Source organism: Lagopus leucura, unplaced genomic scaffold, assembly GCF_019238085.1.
Source record: "Lagopus leucura isolate 7727_CA_CO unplaced genomic scaffold, USGS_WTPT01 Super-Scaffold_73, whole genome shotgun sequence".
Classification (NCBI taxonomy): Eukaryota; Metazoa; Chordata; class Aves; order Galliformes; family Phasianidae; genus Lagopus; species Lagopus leucura.
Window position 1 is genome coordinate 16254973 of NW_024962252.1, and position 17844 is coordinate 16272816.

At 44.7% G+C, this 17844-nt stretch overlaps 2 protein-coding genes across 2 annotated transcripts in view; one reads left to right on the forward strand and one right to left on the reverse strand.

Moving 5' to 3' along the window:
- The window catches only part of GCLC (glutamate-cysteine ligase catalytic subunit), a 30764-nt gene extending 19148 nt beyond the window's left edge, over window positions 1-11616 (reverse strand). Inside the window, exon 1 of the mRNA XM_042878921.1 lies at window positions 11378-11616. Coding sequence (XP_042734855.1) covers window positions 11378-11527 — 150 coding nt within the window. The 5' untranslated portion in view covers window positions 11528-11616. The remainder of the gene's footprint in view (window positions 1-11377) is intronic.
- A 122-nt stretch (window positions 11617-11738) lies between these two features.
- LOC122184881 (elongin-A-like) overlaps window positions 11739-17844 on the forward strand; it is a 58162-nt gene continuing 52056 nt past the window's right edge. The window contains exon 1 of the mRNA XM_042880214.1: window positions 11739-11889. The gene's annotated coding sequence lies outside the window, so the exon portion shown is untranslated. The remainder of the gene's footprint in view (window positions 11890-17844) is intronic.

Genomic DNA, 17844 nt, shown 5'->3' on the forward strand with positions numbered 1-17844 from the left:
TCTCACTGTGCTTCAGGACCTCCGCCTGCCTCTATTCCTGGCTGCCCCCCTCACTCGCTCCAATGCCATGCACGTAGAGACCTCAATCCCTCAAGCTGCTGCTGAAAGCAACTCCAGTGCTGTGCCAAAGGTCTGAAGGAAACGGTTTGCCTACCAGATTGCCTGAACACTTGGAACACTCTCATTTCAAACTTTCTAATCTTGATGCATGTTTGCTACCAAAATTCCTTCACAGACTTGTAGAGCACTACCAAGCAGAGCACCCTGACAGCTGCCTGGACATTATAACCCTTCAACCCTTACTGACACAACTCTATTTTCTGACGTTTATTTGGAAGGGGATGCTTTACTTGCCAAGTAAAATCAGAAGTCATGGATGGAAATGCATCACAAGGGTAATGGCTTCAAAAAGTCCTGACTGGACCAGCACTGATACACAATGCTTTGTGTTCGCAGCTCTTAAACCAAGTCCTTCACAACTAATGTAATGCAAACATCCAGTTCTAGTTATAAATTCAAACTATGCTTCCACAGGTAGAATTTACCAGCATTTGCACTTAGTTATGATTTCTGACCATGATTCACCCAGAGGTACTTTCTGAACAACTCTACCTCAGTGCCAGGAGATTCTCACAAAGCACTGATTCTGAAGTGCCAGTGTACAAACTGGTAACAACCTCTTTTTATACAGAGATGCATCTGGGAAAACAGTCTGGCAAAGCACAGGAAAGCCTGCGGAGCGTTTCCCATCACACTAAATGGATTTGTGAGCTTCCTAGTCTTTGGCTACTTTGGCATTCATAGAAGAGTTGTTGCTAGCTACAGTGACAATGAATGTAATACTCTGCCAGGGTTTATGATTAAATCTAAACCAGACTTATCTGAGAACGTCTGTAATTCTATAGAATCTGATTATACACAAATCCTGGAGGGACTCATCGAGCAATTAGGCATGTTCTCAATACTTTGCAAGATCAAATCTTAATCCCCTAAAGATAAATAATGATTTCTAGTTTCTGTGCTACACAGAGTTTCTCTGTGGTTTGTGTGCATTATGCCACAATAATCTGCTCAAGATAAGACAACAGCCAACTGGAATGCACTCAAGCATTGATTTAGTTTTTATCAAGTGACACCTGACTCACGATTAGTGGCCATACAAAGGGATTTCTTTCACACTTCCTGGGTTCCTACCACAGTCAACACCACCTCCTGCTTTGGAAAAGCTTCAGCCAACTTACTTCACTCCTAACTATCAGAGGTACTTAAGTGCACAGTTCAACTTATAATACCTAGTCACAGACCTGTCTTCACGCCTCCTGTGCACCTGGCCTCCACACTGCCCTTATGGCACCCTTCAGGAGGGACTGAGAACAGAAAAAGGGTGAAAGAATTGCAGCTGTACTTCAGAGACGCCAAAAGGCCAACATTTGTCACTGTGTATAAATACACTCCTGTGATTAGCCTCCTATCTTAAAAAACCCTATTGTAATTTACCTACAATAATCTGGTAGTGACAATACTGCTGTTCTTTATGAACTATATTATATACAGTTTAGAAGCATCACAAAAGAAAATAAACCAGAAGAATGTAAAGCAGCATTAAGTTAAGAAGGCAGTAAGAAGGAAATCACGTTTCGTGATCTGAGTACAGCAGTGAATACATGCCACTTACGCACCTAGCTTTAGAAACAACTGCTACTCTTGCCCCCAGAAACACTGACTAAATCTTCAAAGCTGTCTTAACACACAGAAGATCTGGCATTAAAATTAATGAGAAAGAAGAACTTCAGACAGCTGCCAACAATTAGAAGTTGCTACAGAATATCTTGCCAACAGACAGACTGACTGAATGGGCATTCTGAAAGAATTTAATTTAAGCTCATCAAAAGATTTAGCCTACAGCTAAAAAAAAGAAACAAATTCACAGTTCACACACTTTTACATTTAACTTGAACTCTTCATTCACAGATTTGTCTTGCTTTTTATCCACAAAAATGTTCAGAGTCGTGGCCAAACTGAAAGCATCAGCACGTCTGTAACTGCTTTGAGTTTGAAAGTCAATTGTGTGAGTTTCACCTCAAACTTACTTTGACAAACTCTTGCAGTTCTCTTTTCTCCCTAGTTTTAACTAGCCTACCAAGTGAGCAGCAAAATACACACTAGGTCAAATTACTAAGGCACGTAGCTAAGAAGCATTACTTAGGTCTACTAGAGAAGCGCACTCTGCTGCTGTAAGAAAGGCAGACACCATAGATTCATGCACTCAGGTGGTGTTCCTGCTCTAAAGCATCACATGTCTCTTTTCCCCATCTGGAATGCACAGTATGAAGATACCAGTGAAGACGAAAGGCTCCTCCCTGCAGTGGGGTGCACAACACAGTTCCAATACACAAAACCTTCTGACTAAGAAGGGTATGTTCACCTTGCAGAAATGCTGTGGACAGATCACTGGGAAACAGAACTAGAAACTGGCGAGGAATATAGAGAAGTGAAAGTGGTAAAATCCCTCCAGCAAAACTAGAAATAAGTTCAAATTCAAATGGCAAATAAATGTCCACACCAGTAAATTAATTCAAGTATAAAAGAGCTACCCATGAGCCAACATAAAAGAAAAAATACCCCTTGTCAGCTTCCTTCAACCACTAACTTGCAGCAACACTGCAACTGCAGAATGCATCCACACCAGTTTCACCCCGTTGTTTTCTAGAGTGGAGACTTTCAGCATCACAGAACAGTCACAGAACATCCCAAGCTATAAAGGATCCACAAGGATCACTGAATCCAGCTCCTGGCTCCACACAGGACCATGCAAAATTCAAACACTGTGTTTGAGAGCACTGCATAAACACTCCTTGAACTTGGCAGCCTGTTCCATGCCTGCTGTCCTCCAGTGAAGAACCATTCCCTCACCCAATCTAATCCTCCCCTGACACAGACCCATGCTGTTCCCCAGGGCCATCGCTGTCAGCAGAGAGCAGAGCTCAGCACCGCCCCTCTGCTCCCTGTGAAGAGATGCACCCGCCATGATGCCCCCCACGCACTGCCTGCTCTGAACACAGTAAGGGGCCTCTGTGCCCCTCATACATCTTGTCCTCCAGACCCTTCACCAACTTCACAGCCCTCCTTTTGACACTGTCAAACTGTTTCATGCTCTATCACGGCACCTAAAGCCCGCACAGGGCTGGAGGTAAAACAGCCCAGAAGGACAGCCCCACCCCTCACTTGGTGGCTGTGCTTCTGGGCCTGGGGCACCTTGCTGGTAGGACAGTTCCTAGAACACAGTTGCTCCATTTGTCAGGTTTACTTCTTACAGCTGCCTGCTGGAGAAACGTTAAAACTTTTCAAAGTTCTTTCATGTTGCCTCTGTAGATTCGACTGCAGGCAAGACTGCAAACCAGCCTTGGCTGGGAAGGAGCCAAACCTCTTCCTACACAAGAAGCCAAGTAGCTGCTACTGGACTTGCCCAGCAGCAATGCTGAAGTTAATTGTTTTTTGGAAATGGGCAAGCATGTCTAAAACCGCATGCTACAGTTCATGTACTTTTATTAATTACATGTATTCTTTCTTCACAAAGCATACCACTTCAGTTTTAAGACACACAAGTCAAGCAAAGTTTCAGCAGCAGTTCGCAGAAACAAGAATTGATGCGCGTCCAACGAGTATCGGTGTACAAACACACGCCTTGGCAGGGGCCAATTTTCCACTATCAGTCCCCTTCTTAGGGCACTCAACGTAATACTGTTATGCTAAGTACACCAAGACCAAAGCCTGGTTGATATTTGAGTGCCAAAGCCCCGCTCCAGAGCGTTTGACAGACGCTTTTAATGTACAGTGTATTTGCCATGAGCAATTTCTGTATATAAATATTCATGGAAGCATCCAGACTTGCATGTTGGTAAACTCAGAAATAAGGTGCTGAAGAGGCTGAGATTATGCAACTGAGGGAAAGACTGGATGTTGTGTTGAGGGACATGGTTTAGTGGGAGCTATTGGGAATAGGTGAACGGTTGAACTGGATGATCTTTTAGGTCTTTTCCAACCTTGGTGATTCTATGATTCTATGAAATAATTTTGAAAGAATTATGTATATAGAATATACATAAGAATAGAATAATAACAGAATGTATAGAAAAAGTTTTGAGAGGAAAGGTAAGTTTGCATGCTCTCTGCCTTGCTCTTTCCTCCTGGGGAAAAACAACCTCTGCATTCACCTTTTCCCTGGACTTCTCTACCCAGGCTAATAAACTGACACAGATGAGTCATAGGAGACACAGAACAGCCTGGGATGACTCACAGACCACCACTCTTCCTCGAAGACAACCTTACTGATGTTTTATTCCCTAGCAGTGCCTTCACTGGGCAACCACTGACATAAGTATTTGGAGCAATTACTTGAGTCGCCTTAACGCCAGTTCAGTAGCTGCCTCTGGATTCATACTTCCCCCTTGGCCTGGAGCTTAAAAGAAAAAAAAAAAAGAAAAAGCAATCTCTTCCTGAGTACCGAACAAGGTCTCCAGACTTTTGTTTACTGTTCCCAGAAGCCACAAAAACATCTACAGTCTTTTCATGTAGTATACCTCACATATTTATGCACACATTTAAAGTTAACCTTTATTCCCAATAGCCTCAAACAAACAAAAAGCCCAAGCTCTTTTCACTAGTTATTAAGCTCCATTGTGGCAAAAGATGTAATTCCTTAGAACATTTATTGGTCACTTACTGCATCATTAAAACGCCACACTTCATTAAAATGACAATCTACAGAAGAACAAAGGTTTAATAATCTGACTGCCCATTAAAAAGCTCTACTGCAGGTCTACAGTGTTAACACAGAGAATTCTGCTCTTCCTGTAAGTACTTGTGATACATGTGATATTTTTTAATGGAGTTACTTTCTCACCATTGCTGTCATAAAACATAGGCACAGTAATAACCAGCTCATAACATTTAATGAAAGGTTTGCAGGCCCACAAAGGAGAGTCCAAGTCCTGAGGGAGAGAACTTGGGAGGAAAACAACTCTGGCATCGCAGATGAAGTCTGTGCCCCCATTTCTCAGCAAGCCCTGAGATCACTCACACAACACAAAGCGCAGCCAGGCTCATGGGACTGCAATCCCTATTTTCTGCCATTAAAACACTTCTTATTTATTTAAGTTTGTTACTCAAATGTATTTCCTAAAATGCATAATTTTGATCAAGCACCCTTGGAGCAGCTAATCCAATAAGCAGCCTGCAACTCTACACAAAATCAACCTACAGCAATCGTGCTCTTAAAGAACAGTAACAAAAAACCCAGTGTCACTGATGTTTATTACACTGAAAGTACAAAGCTGAAGCACTTCTGTGCTACACAAAAAATGAAGATGCAGAAGCAGACATAGCTGCAGAAAATGAAGAGGCAAAACAGACCTAGCTAAGGCTTCCTGCCTGCTCCCCTCCCACTTGTTGACATCAGGTTTGCAAAAAAAAATAATAAATAAAATCTTCTGAATATTAGGTACCTTGCATTTCTCTTCCCGTTTGTTTGCTCATCTCTTCTGCAGTCCCATCTGTTTTAAGCTGAGGAGGTAATGCAGGCAAGGCCACGGCAGCAACCACCAGGTATAAAGAAAGTTATACACAGCAATTTCCACAGAAAGAGCCACCAGATGCATTTCCCACGGTGTCTGTAGAGCACTGCAGAGACGCACCATGTTTTATAAGGAAACAGATCAGCACCTACCACACATGAGCAGTCTGAGGGAAGGTGCACACTATTTCCAGCAGGACTGGACAGAGCTGCGAGCTCTGCACTGCTGCATTCTCAGCACACCCAACCACATTGGCTCACAGCTGCTACACTACAGCTTGAGCAAGTCTTGCAATTTGGTCACAGAAGAACTGAGAAGGAAGCAGCTGAAGCAAATAATTAATCAGCAAGGAGGCTAACAGCTACAGTTGTGATACAAGGATTAAAGCAGGGCAGAAGTGTAGTTTCACAACTGTCAGCCAAACCAACCAGGGAAGGAATAAACAAGATGACTCTTCAAGGGCACCTACCTTGTTCAAATCAAGATTTAAGGAGATATATTTGCATTCATTGGTATATTCATTAGTGTACTCAAACATTCAAAGCTTTCCAGCTTTGAGTATTAAATTCATACCCCAGGAACACTACCCTAATAAACAGCAAGTGCAGCTATGAAAATACAAAGGAAACCCAACTACCTGTAAACAAATAATGCCACTGTCCCTTTATTTAGTCAAAGCTCAGAGGGAAGTATGAACAGGCAGACACGTGACATATAACCCAATCGTTCCTGAGTGCTGCCTCTCCTCACACGGCAAGCAGGCAAGCGCATTGATTAAGACAACTACCATTCAGATGCATCCAGACACACTGCATCTGGCAGGGAGCCATCATGAGGAATTTCTGCATGAGAGAAATTCAAAAATGCATTATTTGGGGGAATTTCGCAGGGGGAGGGGGAGACTACAACTGATTGTCTTAAAGCAACATGAGCTCAAATGTTAAAACAAAAAAAAAAAAACCCTTTTTTACGGCGATAATACATTGGTGTTATTGCAAGCACAAGAGTTCATGAAAAGCTTTAATTTCTGCAGAGCATTTTGAACAAAGTGAGATTATGAGCTCCTCAGATTAAGACCTGGCTATTTGTTTTTCTTAAAAGGAAAATCTATTACTGATAGCCAGGAAAATACAAAAGCAATTTATTGCTCTTTTGTTTTGTTTACAACATATACAGTAAAAAGCTAATTAGAAAGTTGCAGACAAATGTTAAAGAAACCCAGTGAGCCACCTGAAAATTGTCTATGTGGTTTGGACAGAGGGATGGACATCTTGCAGCATGTGGAGTTTTGTAAATAAAAGCCTTAAGAAACTCCTTACTCGTCATCCACATAGGCGTCCATCTTAGTTCCTATGCCACAGGATATCTAACCTTTGTCCTTCTAAGATAACTGCTTTACATCTGCTGCTTTTCTGTTCCATTAGCTTTCTGACTGGCTGGCCATGAGCCAGCAATGTGCCCTGGTGGCCAAGAAGGCCAATGGGATCCTGGGATGCATTAAAAGGAGCGTGGCCAGCAGGTCAAGGGAGGTGATCCTTCCCCTGTGCTGTGCCCTGGTCAGGCCTCACCTGGAGTACTGCGTCCAGTTCTGGGCTCCCCAGTACAAAAAAGACAGGCATCTGCTGGAGAGAGTCCAGTAGAGGGCCTGTATCTGAGTACCTCCTTGCATGTCTCTCACTGGGCCTCTGCAGTCTTTTAGAGCAGTAGTGACCAAAACTTCAGTTGCATGTTTCAGAGACAGGAACGACGCTTACTTCATACAGCAGATGAGCTAGATTAATCATTGTTAAAAAAAATGCCCTAGACTTTGTCTCTGGTTTTAAATAAGTCACAAATATTAAACAGGAGCCTCAAACCACATGCATCTGAACCCAAATTCATTTCCTTCAGCTGTAGCGATGACTTTACCAGCCTGAAATTCTGTAGGCTCTGGTGCAGTGTCACTGATCCCAGCACTGTGCTGTTCCTGTCTGGAAAAAACAAAAGCCATGAACTGCAGCAAGACATTAATACTGTAGCTAGGTCCTTGAGAAGAATTATTCAAAAGGATGAGGAGTTCTTTTTACAGTCTGGGTTTTTATCAAGAAAAAGCAGAAAACTTTAGAGATCTTCTCCTCAGAAGTAACATCTTTGGAGTCGCTTTGCCAAAAACCCTCTGACTTCTCTTCCAGCACCTTCGGTGAGAGGATGCTTTGCTGCCTGCATTAAGAAGTGCTGAGCAGAAAATGTTCATTTCCATTCTCAATTTACAAGGTATAATTTAAAAAGAGTAAATCAAAAGTAAAAATAGGAAAAGAAAACAGACCAAAAGAAGGTAAAAGACTGAGAAAGCAACATTATGCAGGAAACAAAAGAAAAGCCACAACAGAATGAAGTCAGGAAGACTACCACTTGCAAGAAGTACGCTACACGTTTCATAGTGTCTCATATAATTCAATACCAAATATAGTAAAATTCACGTCTTTAAAATTAGTCCCTGTCAGCACAAAGACAACAACTGAAGATGCACAGTGCGCTTTATGGCCTAACACTGACAGCAGCAAGACTCAAACAATGAAGAAATGGTCATGTCCAATTTCTTTAAGCAAGACAAGTCAGATGCCATCTAACTTGCATGTACTTCCAAATAAAACCATCATGTGTTGCTCACCCTTGCTCTCAACAGCTTTTCTTCTGAGGGGATCTCCCTCCAAACACTTTCATATACTCTTTACAGGTTTTTGCTCCTTCAACTTCCCTCTTCCAGCTCTTCTTGCTTGCATCATTTTCCCAGCCCAGACAGGCATTCAGCCTGCAGAACATCAACCTGTCCCATTCAGGGATGAAACAGATGGCAAAAAAACTTGAATTATCACACGTAAGTACTAATGGATGTGTATCCACATATGCAGATCTGCATGAGATGCTGTTACTCTGTACACACACATGCCCACGCAGCACAAAGTGATGGAACTGAGCCTAGCCAAGAGCCACTCATTCCACTTGTCTGATCCGAATGTCCGCATTAAGCTGCAAAGTGAAATTTAAGCAACAGCTGTCAGCTAGAGGAATGCAAACAGCAGAGCAGAGGCACTGCACAGCACACTAGCACACAAGACAGCTTTCAGCAGGAAAGGTGGGAAGCAACGGAGTAGGTTTTGTCTTACTCTCAAAGAAAATTTTTAAACTCTTGATACCACAAATATCCTTCTAGCAGCACAATCCACTTGTCTCATGTAGTGCCCGATACCTCTGCTAATATACAGTAATTAAAAGTTTTTGCATTTGCTGCACACAGAAAAAAAAATCTAGTGACTTTTCTCTGAGAACACATGGTTAACCATGCATTGTTGTTGGGGAGAAAAGGAAGAAAACCTCAGGAGAATGTGAGACAGGCATTAAGGCAAGGATCATAAAGAGAGGTTTAATGATGGATAATGAGGCAGTTTGATGTTTTGTATTTTCCACAGCCATGAGATGCCAAGCATTAACAGGGAGTTTTAAAGTAGATGAGGCAGAATGGCAATTAAGGGGCAAAAGACACTTACCTGCAAACACGGCTTCAAAGAGATGTTTAGAAAGATTTTTTTTAAGCGAGTCTTATTCTGCAGTATATCTACATCTTTCTTTTAAAAAAAAAAAGTTCAAACAAAATCTTCATGCTCGTAGAAAACAAAGCCCCCAGAAAACAGACCTCAGAAAGCCAACATCAGTTCAGCAGAGACCCTGGCTCTCCTAACACCGCAAGCAAGAAGCTGGCTGTCTCAGAGGCAACAGAGCCAATGCTTTGACCTCTCCAGTTCTGTAGTCAGAGTACAGAGCAGCAGTGGGAGCTGCAGTTGCTCAGCTTCATTCTGATCAAGTGCCACCACACCATTCTGTCAGCCCCTCTCTTTAGCGCTCTTGACTGGCAGCAGGAGGCAGGCAGCCACACAACGGCTCCCTGCAGTTTCATCTGGCACCACTGGAGTCTACAGCAGGTTACAAGAATCCTAAAGGATCACCAATGCTCTCTCAAGGAGTCTTACAGCACATGCTGTGTGATAGAACCCTGATAATAATACGATCAAGACTAAGGTTGTCTGCTAGTGAATATAAAGCCATCATATTTCCTCCCCACAACAGTTTTAGGGAGATTAGGGCAATGTGCCCAATACTTGCACTGTCTGCAGTGAAAGACAAACTTGTGTGCTACAGAAGTTGGGTTTTGCTCGCAAGTAGTCCTCAAAAACAAAGTTGAAAAAAGTATCTTCTGCTGAAATATATCTCAGTAACATCTTGTTAACACAGAAGTAATTTTCTTTATCCTGATTTCATTGCTACCATTGAGGCCTGTCATCCTCCTCGATTTCTGTCTACACGAGTTTTTAAGACAGTAACATACCTTCAGGCTGTGACTTTATACATGAGAGTCAAAACACATAGAAGGCAAGTTAGTGATAACTGCCCAGCTGTCAGCTGGACCGTGTAAGCGTGAGTCCACTTTCTAATAACCAGAATTTGGAAGAAAAAAAATATGAAAACAAACTTACTGCTTTCCACACTATCTGCCTACAGCACAGCAAGCTACACAGACGTGATTCTGCTTTGCACAACTGCAGAGTGGCACAAACTCAACACGCTAATGCATGCCTTAAGGCTGCATAATACAAAGATTGTACAGTACAGAATAAAGATGCTACACCTGAGGTTACTATCATTTGCTAAACCACAGCTAGGCGATGAACCCAGTGACTGGAACATAACAATGCACATTCAACAACAAGCAGCTGCTGTTGCTCACCTGTTCCTCCACACCTCCTAATGCTTGCCTCACCTTAACCACAGCTTGCTGGATTGCTGTGAAGTGCTGCTGTGAGAACAGCCCACGCTAAGATATGATCAAGTGACTGGTGTTTAGGCCAGGTCCTGAGCTTGGACAGTGGTAGCAACTCAGGGAGAGGGTCCCTGGGGAGGGATGCTGGGCCAGCATGCCTGCAGATCTACCTCACCTACTGTGGATATGGAACCATACTTGAGAACACAAGGCTGACTTACACTAGAAGCGGGCACCTCTGTTAAAGGTTCATGAGGAAACCCTCAAGTTCAGTGCTGGAGTAACAGGAGTACTCTCTGTTCCATTTTTACTCCTGAACCTACAACTTGCGAGGCTCTTTGCTGCCAGCACGGCCTCAGCCGTGCAGCAGCCACAGGAACACCAATGTCACACAGAGATATATCCAAGCATTTCAGTTTGTCTCGCTAACCCGCGAGCAGCCAGAAGAACGCGCGGAGGACACGAGGTCTTGCCGTGCAGGAGAACGGCGTTTTCCACCGGCAGCGAGCACCTGTAAGCGCCAGGCTCTGCTCCCAGAGGCCCGGGGCTGCCGCCAAGCGCAGCTCGGCGGGGCGGCGGCACAAAGCGCGGATGCGGCGGACGGGCTTCCGTAGGCCTTTACAGCCGGACAGCGCCGAGAGGCTCCGCGCCAGGCAGGCGCAGGGCAGCCCCGCGGCGGCCGCCTCCAGTAGAGCTCGCAGGCGGCCTTCCCTTCCCTTCCGTTCCCCGCCCCGCCGGTCCGGGACTCCGCGCGCGGTGCGGCCGAGGCCCGTCCCGACAGCCGAGCGCGCAGGGCCCGCCCGCGGCAGCACGACCGCCTCCCGCGGCCCCTCGCACACCGACCGCGGAGGAGAACGGGGCCGCGCGCGCAGCCTGGAGAGCGCGGCAGAGCGCTTCGCTCAGGGCGAAGAGCGCTCCGGGAAGCGCCGGGCGGCCGCGCTACGGCATCGCCGGCGGGGAAACAAAGCCGGGGCAGCGCGCGGGGCGGCCGCGCCGGGGGGGGACTCACCTCGTCGCCCCACTTGAGGACGTCCTTGTGACGGTCGCGCAGCGCGCGGTAGATGTGGAGGAACTGGAGGATGCCGTGCTTCCGCACGTGCTCCGCGTACCGCCGCGTCTCCTCCCAGCTCAGCGGCGAGCCCTGCGACAGCAGCCCCATGCCGGCCCCGGGTAGCGAGGGAGATCGGAAACGAGCGGCAAGCCGCAGCACGAGCTCGAAACGATCTGCGCCGAGCGCCGCGCTGCGCGGCGGGTCCGAGCCCGGCGCCGCACGTGACGGCGGCGGCGCGTCAGGCCGTGACTCAGCACTTTCCGCCGGCAGCCCCGCCCCGCCGCTCCGCCCGGCTCCTGCGCCCCGCGGGCAGCTCCGCGGGCACTGCGGAGGAGGTGGCGGTGCTGGGCCGTCAGGGCCGGGTGGTCCGGCCCGGCCCTCCTGGAGGATCGAGGGATGCGAGACGTTCACTCCTGCCGGACAAAGGCCGGGAAGGAGCTTACGCTGTTCGTTCCTGCACGTTTGTCTGTGTAAGCACCTGGCTGCGGCGAGATGGGAGCTCGGGTCCTATTGAGACAAGTCAATAGACAGTTCCAGATTCAGAAGGCAGTACCTCGCCCTGCCGAGCCGGTTGTGCTCGGGCCGCGCTTCCCGCGCTGTGGTTGTGTCCCGTTGTGCCGAGGGGAGAGAGGCCGCGGCTCATTGCCTCGGGGCGAACCGGAGCCACGTTCGTCACGGGGAAGGCGGGAAGTGTCACGCCGTGCATTGTAGGCTCGATACAAAACGGAAGAAGGGCTGTGTCGCTGCTATCAAAAGCGTCATCTAAATAAGGAGAGCAAGAAGCTGAACCTTAGGTGAAGGGAGAGACTTGCTTCTGAGAGCGCTGTCCTTTCTGGGCACCATTAAAAAGCAAGGGATGTAAGGAAGTTTGCAAAGCAGATGAGGGCTCAGATTTGGCAATTCATTCTGCCTGAGCCCTGTTTTTCATTCTATTTTCACAGCTACTTCTTTGTAGGCCTTTGGGGAAAGCACGGCTGGCATGCAATAGGATTGCATAGTTAAGGGTTTTGAGGACTAGTAAAACATTCAAATTGTGTTTTGAAGGAGAAGAAAAAAATCTCTTCCATTAGTTCCAAAATTCCCATAGTCTTTCTGATTTTTGAAAAACGGGGGACTTAGAAAATCTTCACGCTTGGCAACAGAAGTCTGATGAAAAATATTGCTTATGCAGAACCAACTTCTATATGTTTGTGCTGTGAGAGGACAAAGTGACTGCATGTGTGGCCCCTTGTATTTGAGGCCACTTGCGCCAAAGGACGGAGATTCAAATGTTAGTACCACCACACTGTCACCCAATCTCAGGTTTTCTATAGGTTTAGTGTCCAAATGGGTGCAGCTGAGAAGTCCCATCAATACCAAATGCTTCCAAACAGTATGAAATGACTCTGCCAGTGGCCTCTTTCCTTCTCTTGGGGCAGTTGTTCTGATTTTGGAGCAAATGTTATTATATCAAAGCAAACTCCATTTGTTATCATATGAATCCAGGTGAACCTGCCTGGGTTATGTAGCATTTGTGCTCACTGTTCACATGGCTGGTACAGTGCTGTGTTCTGAGAGAAGTTTTTGGAAGCTTTAGGTATTTGTTATCATCCCAGAGTGCCTTGAGTGTGCTATTGTGTGTAATTACACACGGTCCTGTACATTTCTAGCAACATAGACTAAATTTCCAAGCTAAGCTTTACACTAATGCAAGCTGCTATTAAGCAGTCTGTACTCTTCAGCTGACCATGAATGTTGCTCTTCATCCTGAAATTCAAGAGCTCATTTTCACTGGTTTTCTCTTGCCACTAATATACAAATTCTTGAGTTGTTTCAGTGTTGTCTACTTTTTTACCCCATTGTGTGCTTATCAACTATTGAGGTAGTACACTATTCATGACAGAAAACCAAGCTACTTTCCTTTTGCACCAGTAAAACTGATAAAAATGTAAACTGTTCTCTCACACTGTGATCTTTAGCTTCACAGTGTAACATCTCAGCTCTGTTTATGAGGTGTTTACTGTCTTCAGCTGAAGCTCCTTTTTCCTTCAGTTCTAAATGTTTGTTTTGGCAGCGTTGGGATATATGTAGCCTTTTCCTCTGCAGAGAACTGTGCACAGACGAGTATAAACTATTCTAAGGCTGACAGGCATCACGTGCAGAAGTATTCACTTCTGCATAACATCAAATATGACTTCATGATGCACAAGTATTGTGTAATATTTGCATGTGTTTGTAATGTTGCATAATCATTTCTAGTGCACTTGATGTGATGTATAATGGCTTCCAATACACTTTATATTAAAAAAGAGAAAAAGAAGCTTTTCCAAACATACATGGTTGATGTGGTTGATGCGTTTAACCCAGTACCAATATTCCCAGCCCCAGGATGTGACTTTCTCCAGACAGTCCAAAGGAAAACCTGTATTCGTTTTTGAAGGAAATTGTTTACTAGAAAGCCATTTTATTGGGAAGAAATACTTCCTTCCCAAAAATGTCCTTTATCTAAACTTAGCAATATGGAACTTTAATATGCAGACTCAGTCCAAATTCACTCTCCCTCAACAAGATCTGTGTTATAACTGGGCCAAACCACTCATTTACTGAGTAGCTGCTTTTCAATCCCAGCTAGGGACTCTGTTCCTCATTTCTGAAGCTGTACCTACTTACCACACAGCAAATTATCATTTATTTGAGGATGTAATTTTAGTACGCTTTCAGTGTTTGAGTGTTGTTTTATTTTTGTTTGTTTGCTTTTTATTTTTATTTTTTTACCTGTTGGGCTATTAGAATATTTTTTCTAATTAAATTACATATCCAGTTAAATAAATATCGGCTTTTCCTTTCTTTTTGTTCTCCCTGCTCTGATTTAAAACAGAAACTTAATGGAAGAGCCTTGTCTTATATGAAAAGGAACAAATTAATTGCATCCAAAAATAAAAAGGAATTTACCTTTTTTTTCTCTTTTTTTTCCCCCAGACATGGAAAAATAATTTTCAGGTTAGTTTCAGCTGTGTTATGATAATGTTGAAGCAGCATGGTAACACCCAGAGAGGGCTGTGCCAAGAAACAAATATTTTAAGAAAAAAAAAGTACTGAAGTTAAAAAGTCCTGGGTGATCTTACTGATCCTTGCCTCGAAAGCCATTAGAAAAGCATTCCAAAACTATCTACTAGACTTTCTGCTAGATGAAGATCAGTAGAGATCTTGAAAAGTTTCCCAGCTGAAATAGTTAAAGAAAAAGGCCTGTGTGTTTTTAAGTTGAAGATAATAGGGTTGTAGAAAGAGAATATATGGCACAGGACCTGTAATAGTGAGCAGTTGGCCTAGTGTTTGTATGTTCCTGTCTTCCTAGAACCTCCCGAGAGTACAACCCACTTCGTATTTTGAGTATCTGCTAAGCTGTTAAAATCAGCTGCCACTGAATCTCAATAAAGTAGCTTGGAGCTTTAAGAATAAATAATAAAATAAAATAAATAAAATACTAATATAAAAATAAATAATAAAATAAATAAAATAAAATAAAATAAAATAAAAAAATAAATAAAAAACTCGTGGAAAGAGGTTAAAGACTCAGGGATGAGACCGGGCATAGAATCATAGAATCACAGAATGGTTTGGGTTGCAGGGGACTTTAAAGATCATCTAGTTCCAACCATCTGCCATGGGCAGGGACATTTTCCACTAGACCAGGTTGCTCAAAGCCCTGTTCTACAGCAAGCTTTGTTTTACCAGCTGTCATTAGAAGTAACAAGTAAGAAGTAGATGTCTTGTGATGAGGCTGTTATTACAAGGAATAAAGAAAGGTTTGTTTTTCTTCATAAATCATCAGATAAAATTTTTGGAGTAGCATTGTTCAAAGTGATTATTGAGTTGTCATTTCTGAAATTGTGTTATTCTGTGGATACAACGAAGAATTCATTTGGAACAATCTCCTTTCAACATTTTAGAGTAGTGTGTTTGGTAGAAAAAAAATACTGTATTTTTTGATCCAGGTCCATAAATTATGGTATGCACCTGTATGCAGTATCAACAGAGATGAGGAGCAAATGTGGTAACTGCCTCCTTCTGAGTTAGGAGGCCTCCAGGCATTCCCTAAAGCATTGGAGAGACCTGTGCTCAGGCAATTGTTTTTTGATGCAGAAAGTTTTCCAACAAGTAACTCAAACTAAACAGATTATTTGGGTTAATACAGGTCAGGCTCAAAAGGTTATAGTAAATGAGGTTACATCAGGCTGGTGGCCAGTCATTAGTGGGGTTCCACAGGACTCTGTTTTAGGGCCAGTTCTCTTTAGTGTTTTTATACATGTTTTCAGTGCAAGACTTGAAGATATGCTAAGTAAGTTTGCGGACTATGCTAAATTAGGAGTTCTCTCAAGCATGGAGACATCATGTGGAGACGTCTTAACAGATTAAAGGGAGAGGGAATCACCAATAAGATGAAGTTTAAGAAGGGCATGTGTCACATTCTGTACCCGGGACAGGGTAATCCTGCATGTACGTACAGGCTGGGGGATGAGAGGCTGGAGAGCAGCCCCATGGAAAGGGAGCTGGGGTTCTGGTTGATGACGAGTCGGACAAAGCCAGCAGTGTGCCTGGCAGCCCAAAGGGCCAACGCACCCTGCGGTGCCCCAGGCCCAGCGCTGCCTCCGGGAGAGGGGAGGGATTGTCCTGCTCTGCTCTGTGCTGTGCGGCCTCACCTCCAGCACTGTGTGCAGGTTTGGCTGCCACAATGTGAGGACATAAAGCTTTATGCTTTTTAGTTGCAGAGCGTCCAGAGGAGGGCTATGAAAATGCTGAAGGGTCTGGAGAAGAAGACGTATGAGAAGCGCTGAGGTCCCTCGGTGTGCTCAGCGCAGAGCAAGGAGCTGAGGGGAGGCCTGATGGCGGCTGCAGCTCCTCACAGCGCAGAGGCAGCGCTGAGCTCTGCTCTGTGTGACAGCGACAGGGCCTGAGGGAACAGCGTGGAGCTGCGTCAGGGGAGGGCAGCTGGGGGTCAGGGACAGGGCTGCACCAGAGGTGGTGGGCATGGAACGGGCTGCTGAAGTTCAAGGAGTATTTAGACAATGCTCTCAGAACAGGGTTGGAATTTTGCATGTTCCTCTGTGCAGCCAGGAGCTGGACTCAACGATCCTTAGAGTCCCTTCCAACTCAGGATGTTCTATGATTCTTTGATTTCTGAGAGTCATCCAGTGAAGGTCTTCCTGTTCTGCAGTGAAGAAGATGACTAACAAAGGCCTACTCCGGTCAAACTGTAATACTGGTTCTTCTCCAAACTAGGTTCTCAATTAGTGTCTTCTCTGTACAGTATAAAATGACACTAGATGCTCAGTAACAAAGCTGAAGACAAACTTACTTCTAATCCACTCCACATGCCAAGTTGTTTTCTTTGGCATGTCATGTAATTTACAATGAATATCAGATGAATTCCTTTTTAGGCATAAGAAATGAGGAACAACAGAGGCATGACCAGAAACAAGGAGTGTGTGCAAAGTCCTTCCAAAGGCTTTGCTGACAGCACACTTTTCCGAAGGACTGATTTCAGACATGTGCAGCCTAACAAAGCAACTGAATTATTTGGGTAGAACTGTCAGACTGTACTCTTTTCTTGCAGTCAAAGAGGACACACCAAAAAGTCTTAATTCCACAATCAACTTCTGAAAACAACTCACAAAACCCCGAACATTAGCTGAATATTAATTGAAACATTCACAAGTTAGTTGAAAAGTAGAATAAATGCATAACATTTTTCTCTTTAGCAATTGCCTTTTCTTTCCTGCTATTCACAAACTGTGTTATTTTACATAGAGAAGTTTGGCAGCTGTGAATAAAATACTGGTCCATAGTGGGGAAAAAAAAGCATAATTTCTAAGTAAGATGCATTAGTGACCTGGATGAAGGGAGGGGGTGCACCCTCAGCAAATTTGCTGATGACATGGCTGGGAGCAGTAGCTGCCTCTCTAGAAGGCCGTGCTACCATTCAACAAGATCTGGACAGATTGGAGTGTTGGACAGAGAGGAACCTGATGAAGTTCAACAACAGCAAATACAGAGTCTTCACAGAATCACAGAATGGCCTGGATTGGAAGGGAAGAATAACCATATGCCTCAGTACAGTTAGGGCTGATTTGCTGGAGAGGAGCTCTGTGGAAAAGGGCTTGGAGGTGTTGGTGGACAGCAGGTTGGTCATGAGCCAGCAGTGTGCCCTGGTGGCTGAGAAGGCCAGTGGAATCCTGGGGTGCATTAAAAAGAGCACAGCCAGCAGGTAGAGGGAGGTGATCCTCCACCTCTTCTCTGCCCTGGTAAGGCCACATCTGGAATACTGTGTCCAGTTTTGAGCTCTTGGGGTTCAGAAAAGGCAGGGTTCTCCCAGGCAGAGTCCAGCAGAGGGTTACAAAGATGATTAAGGGCCTTGAGCATCTCCCTTATGAGGAAAGGCTGAGATA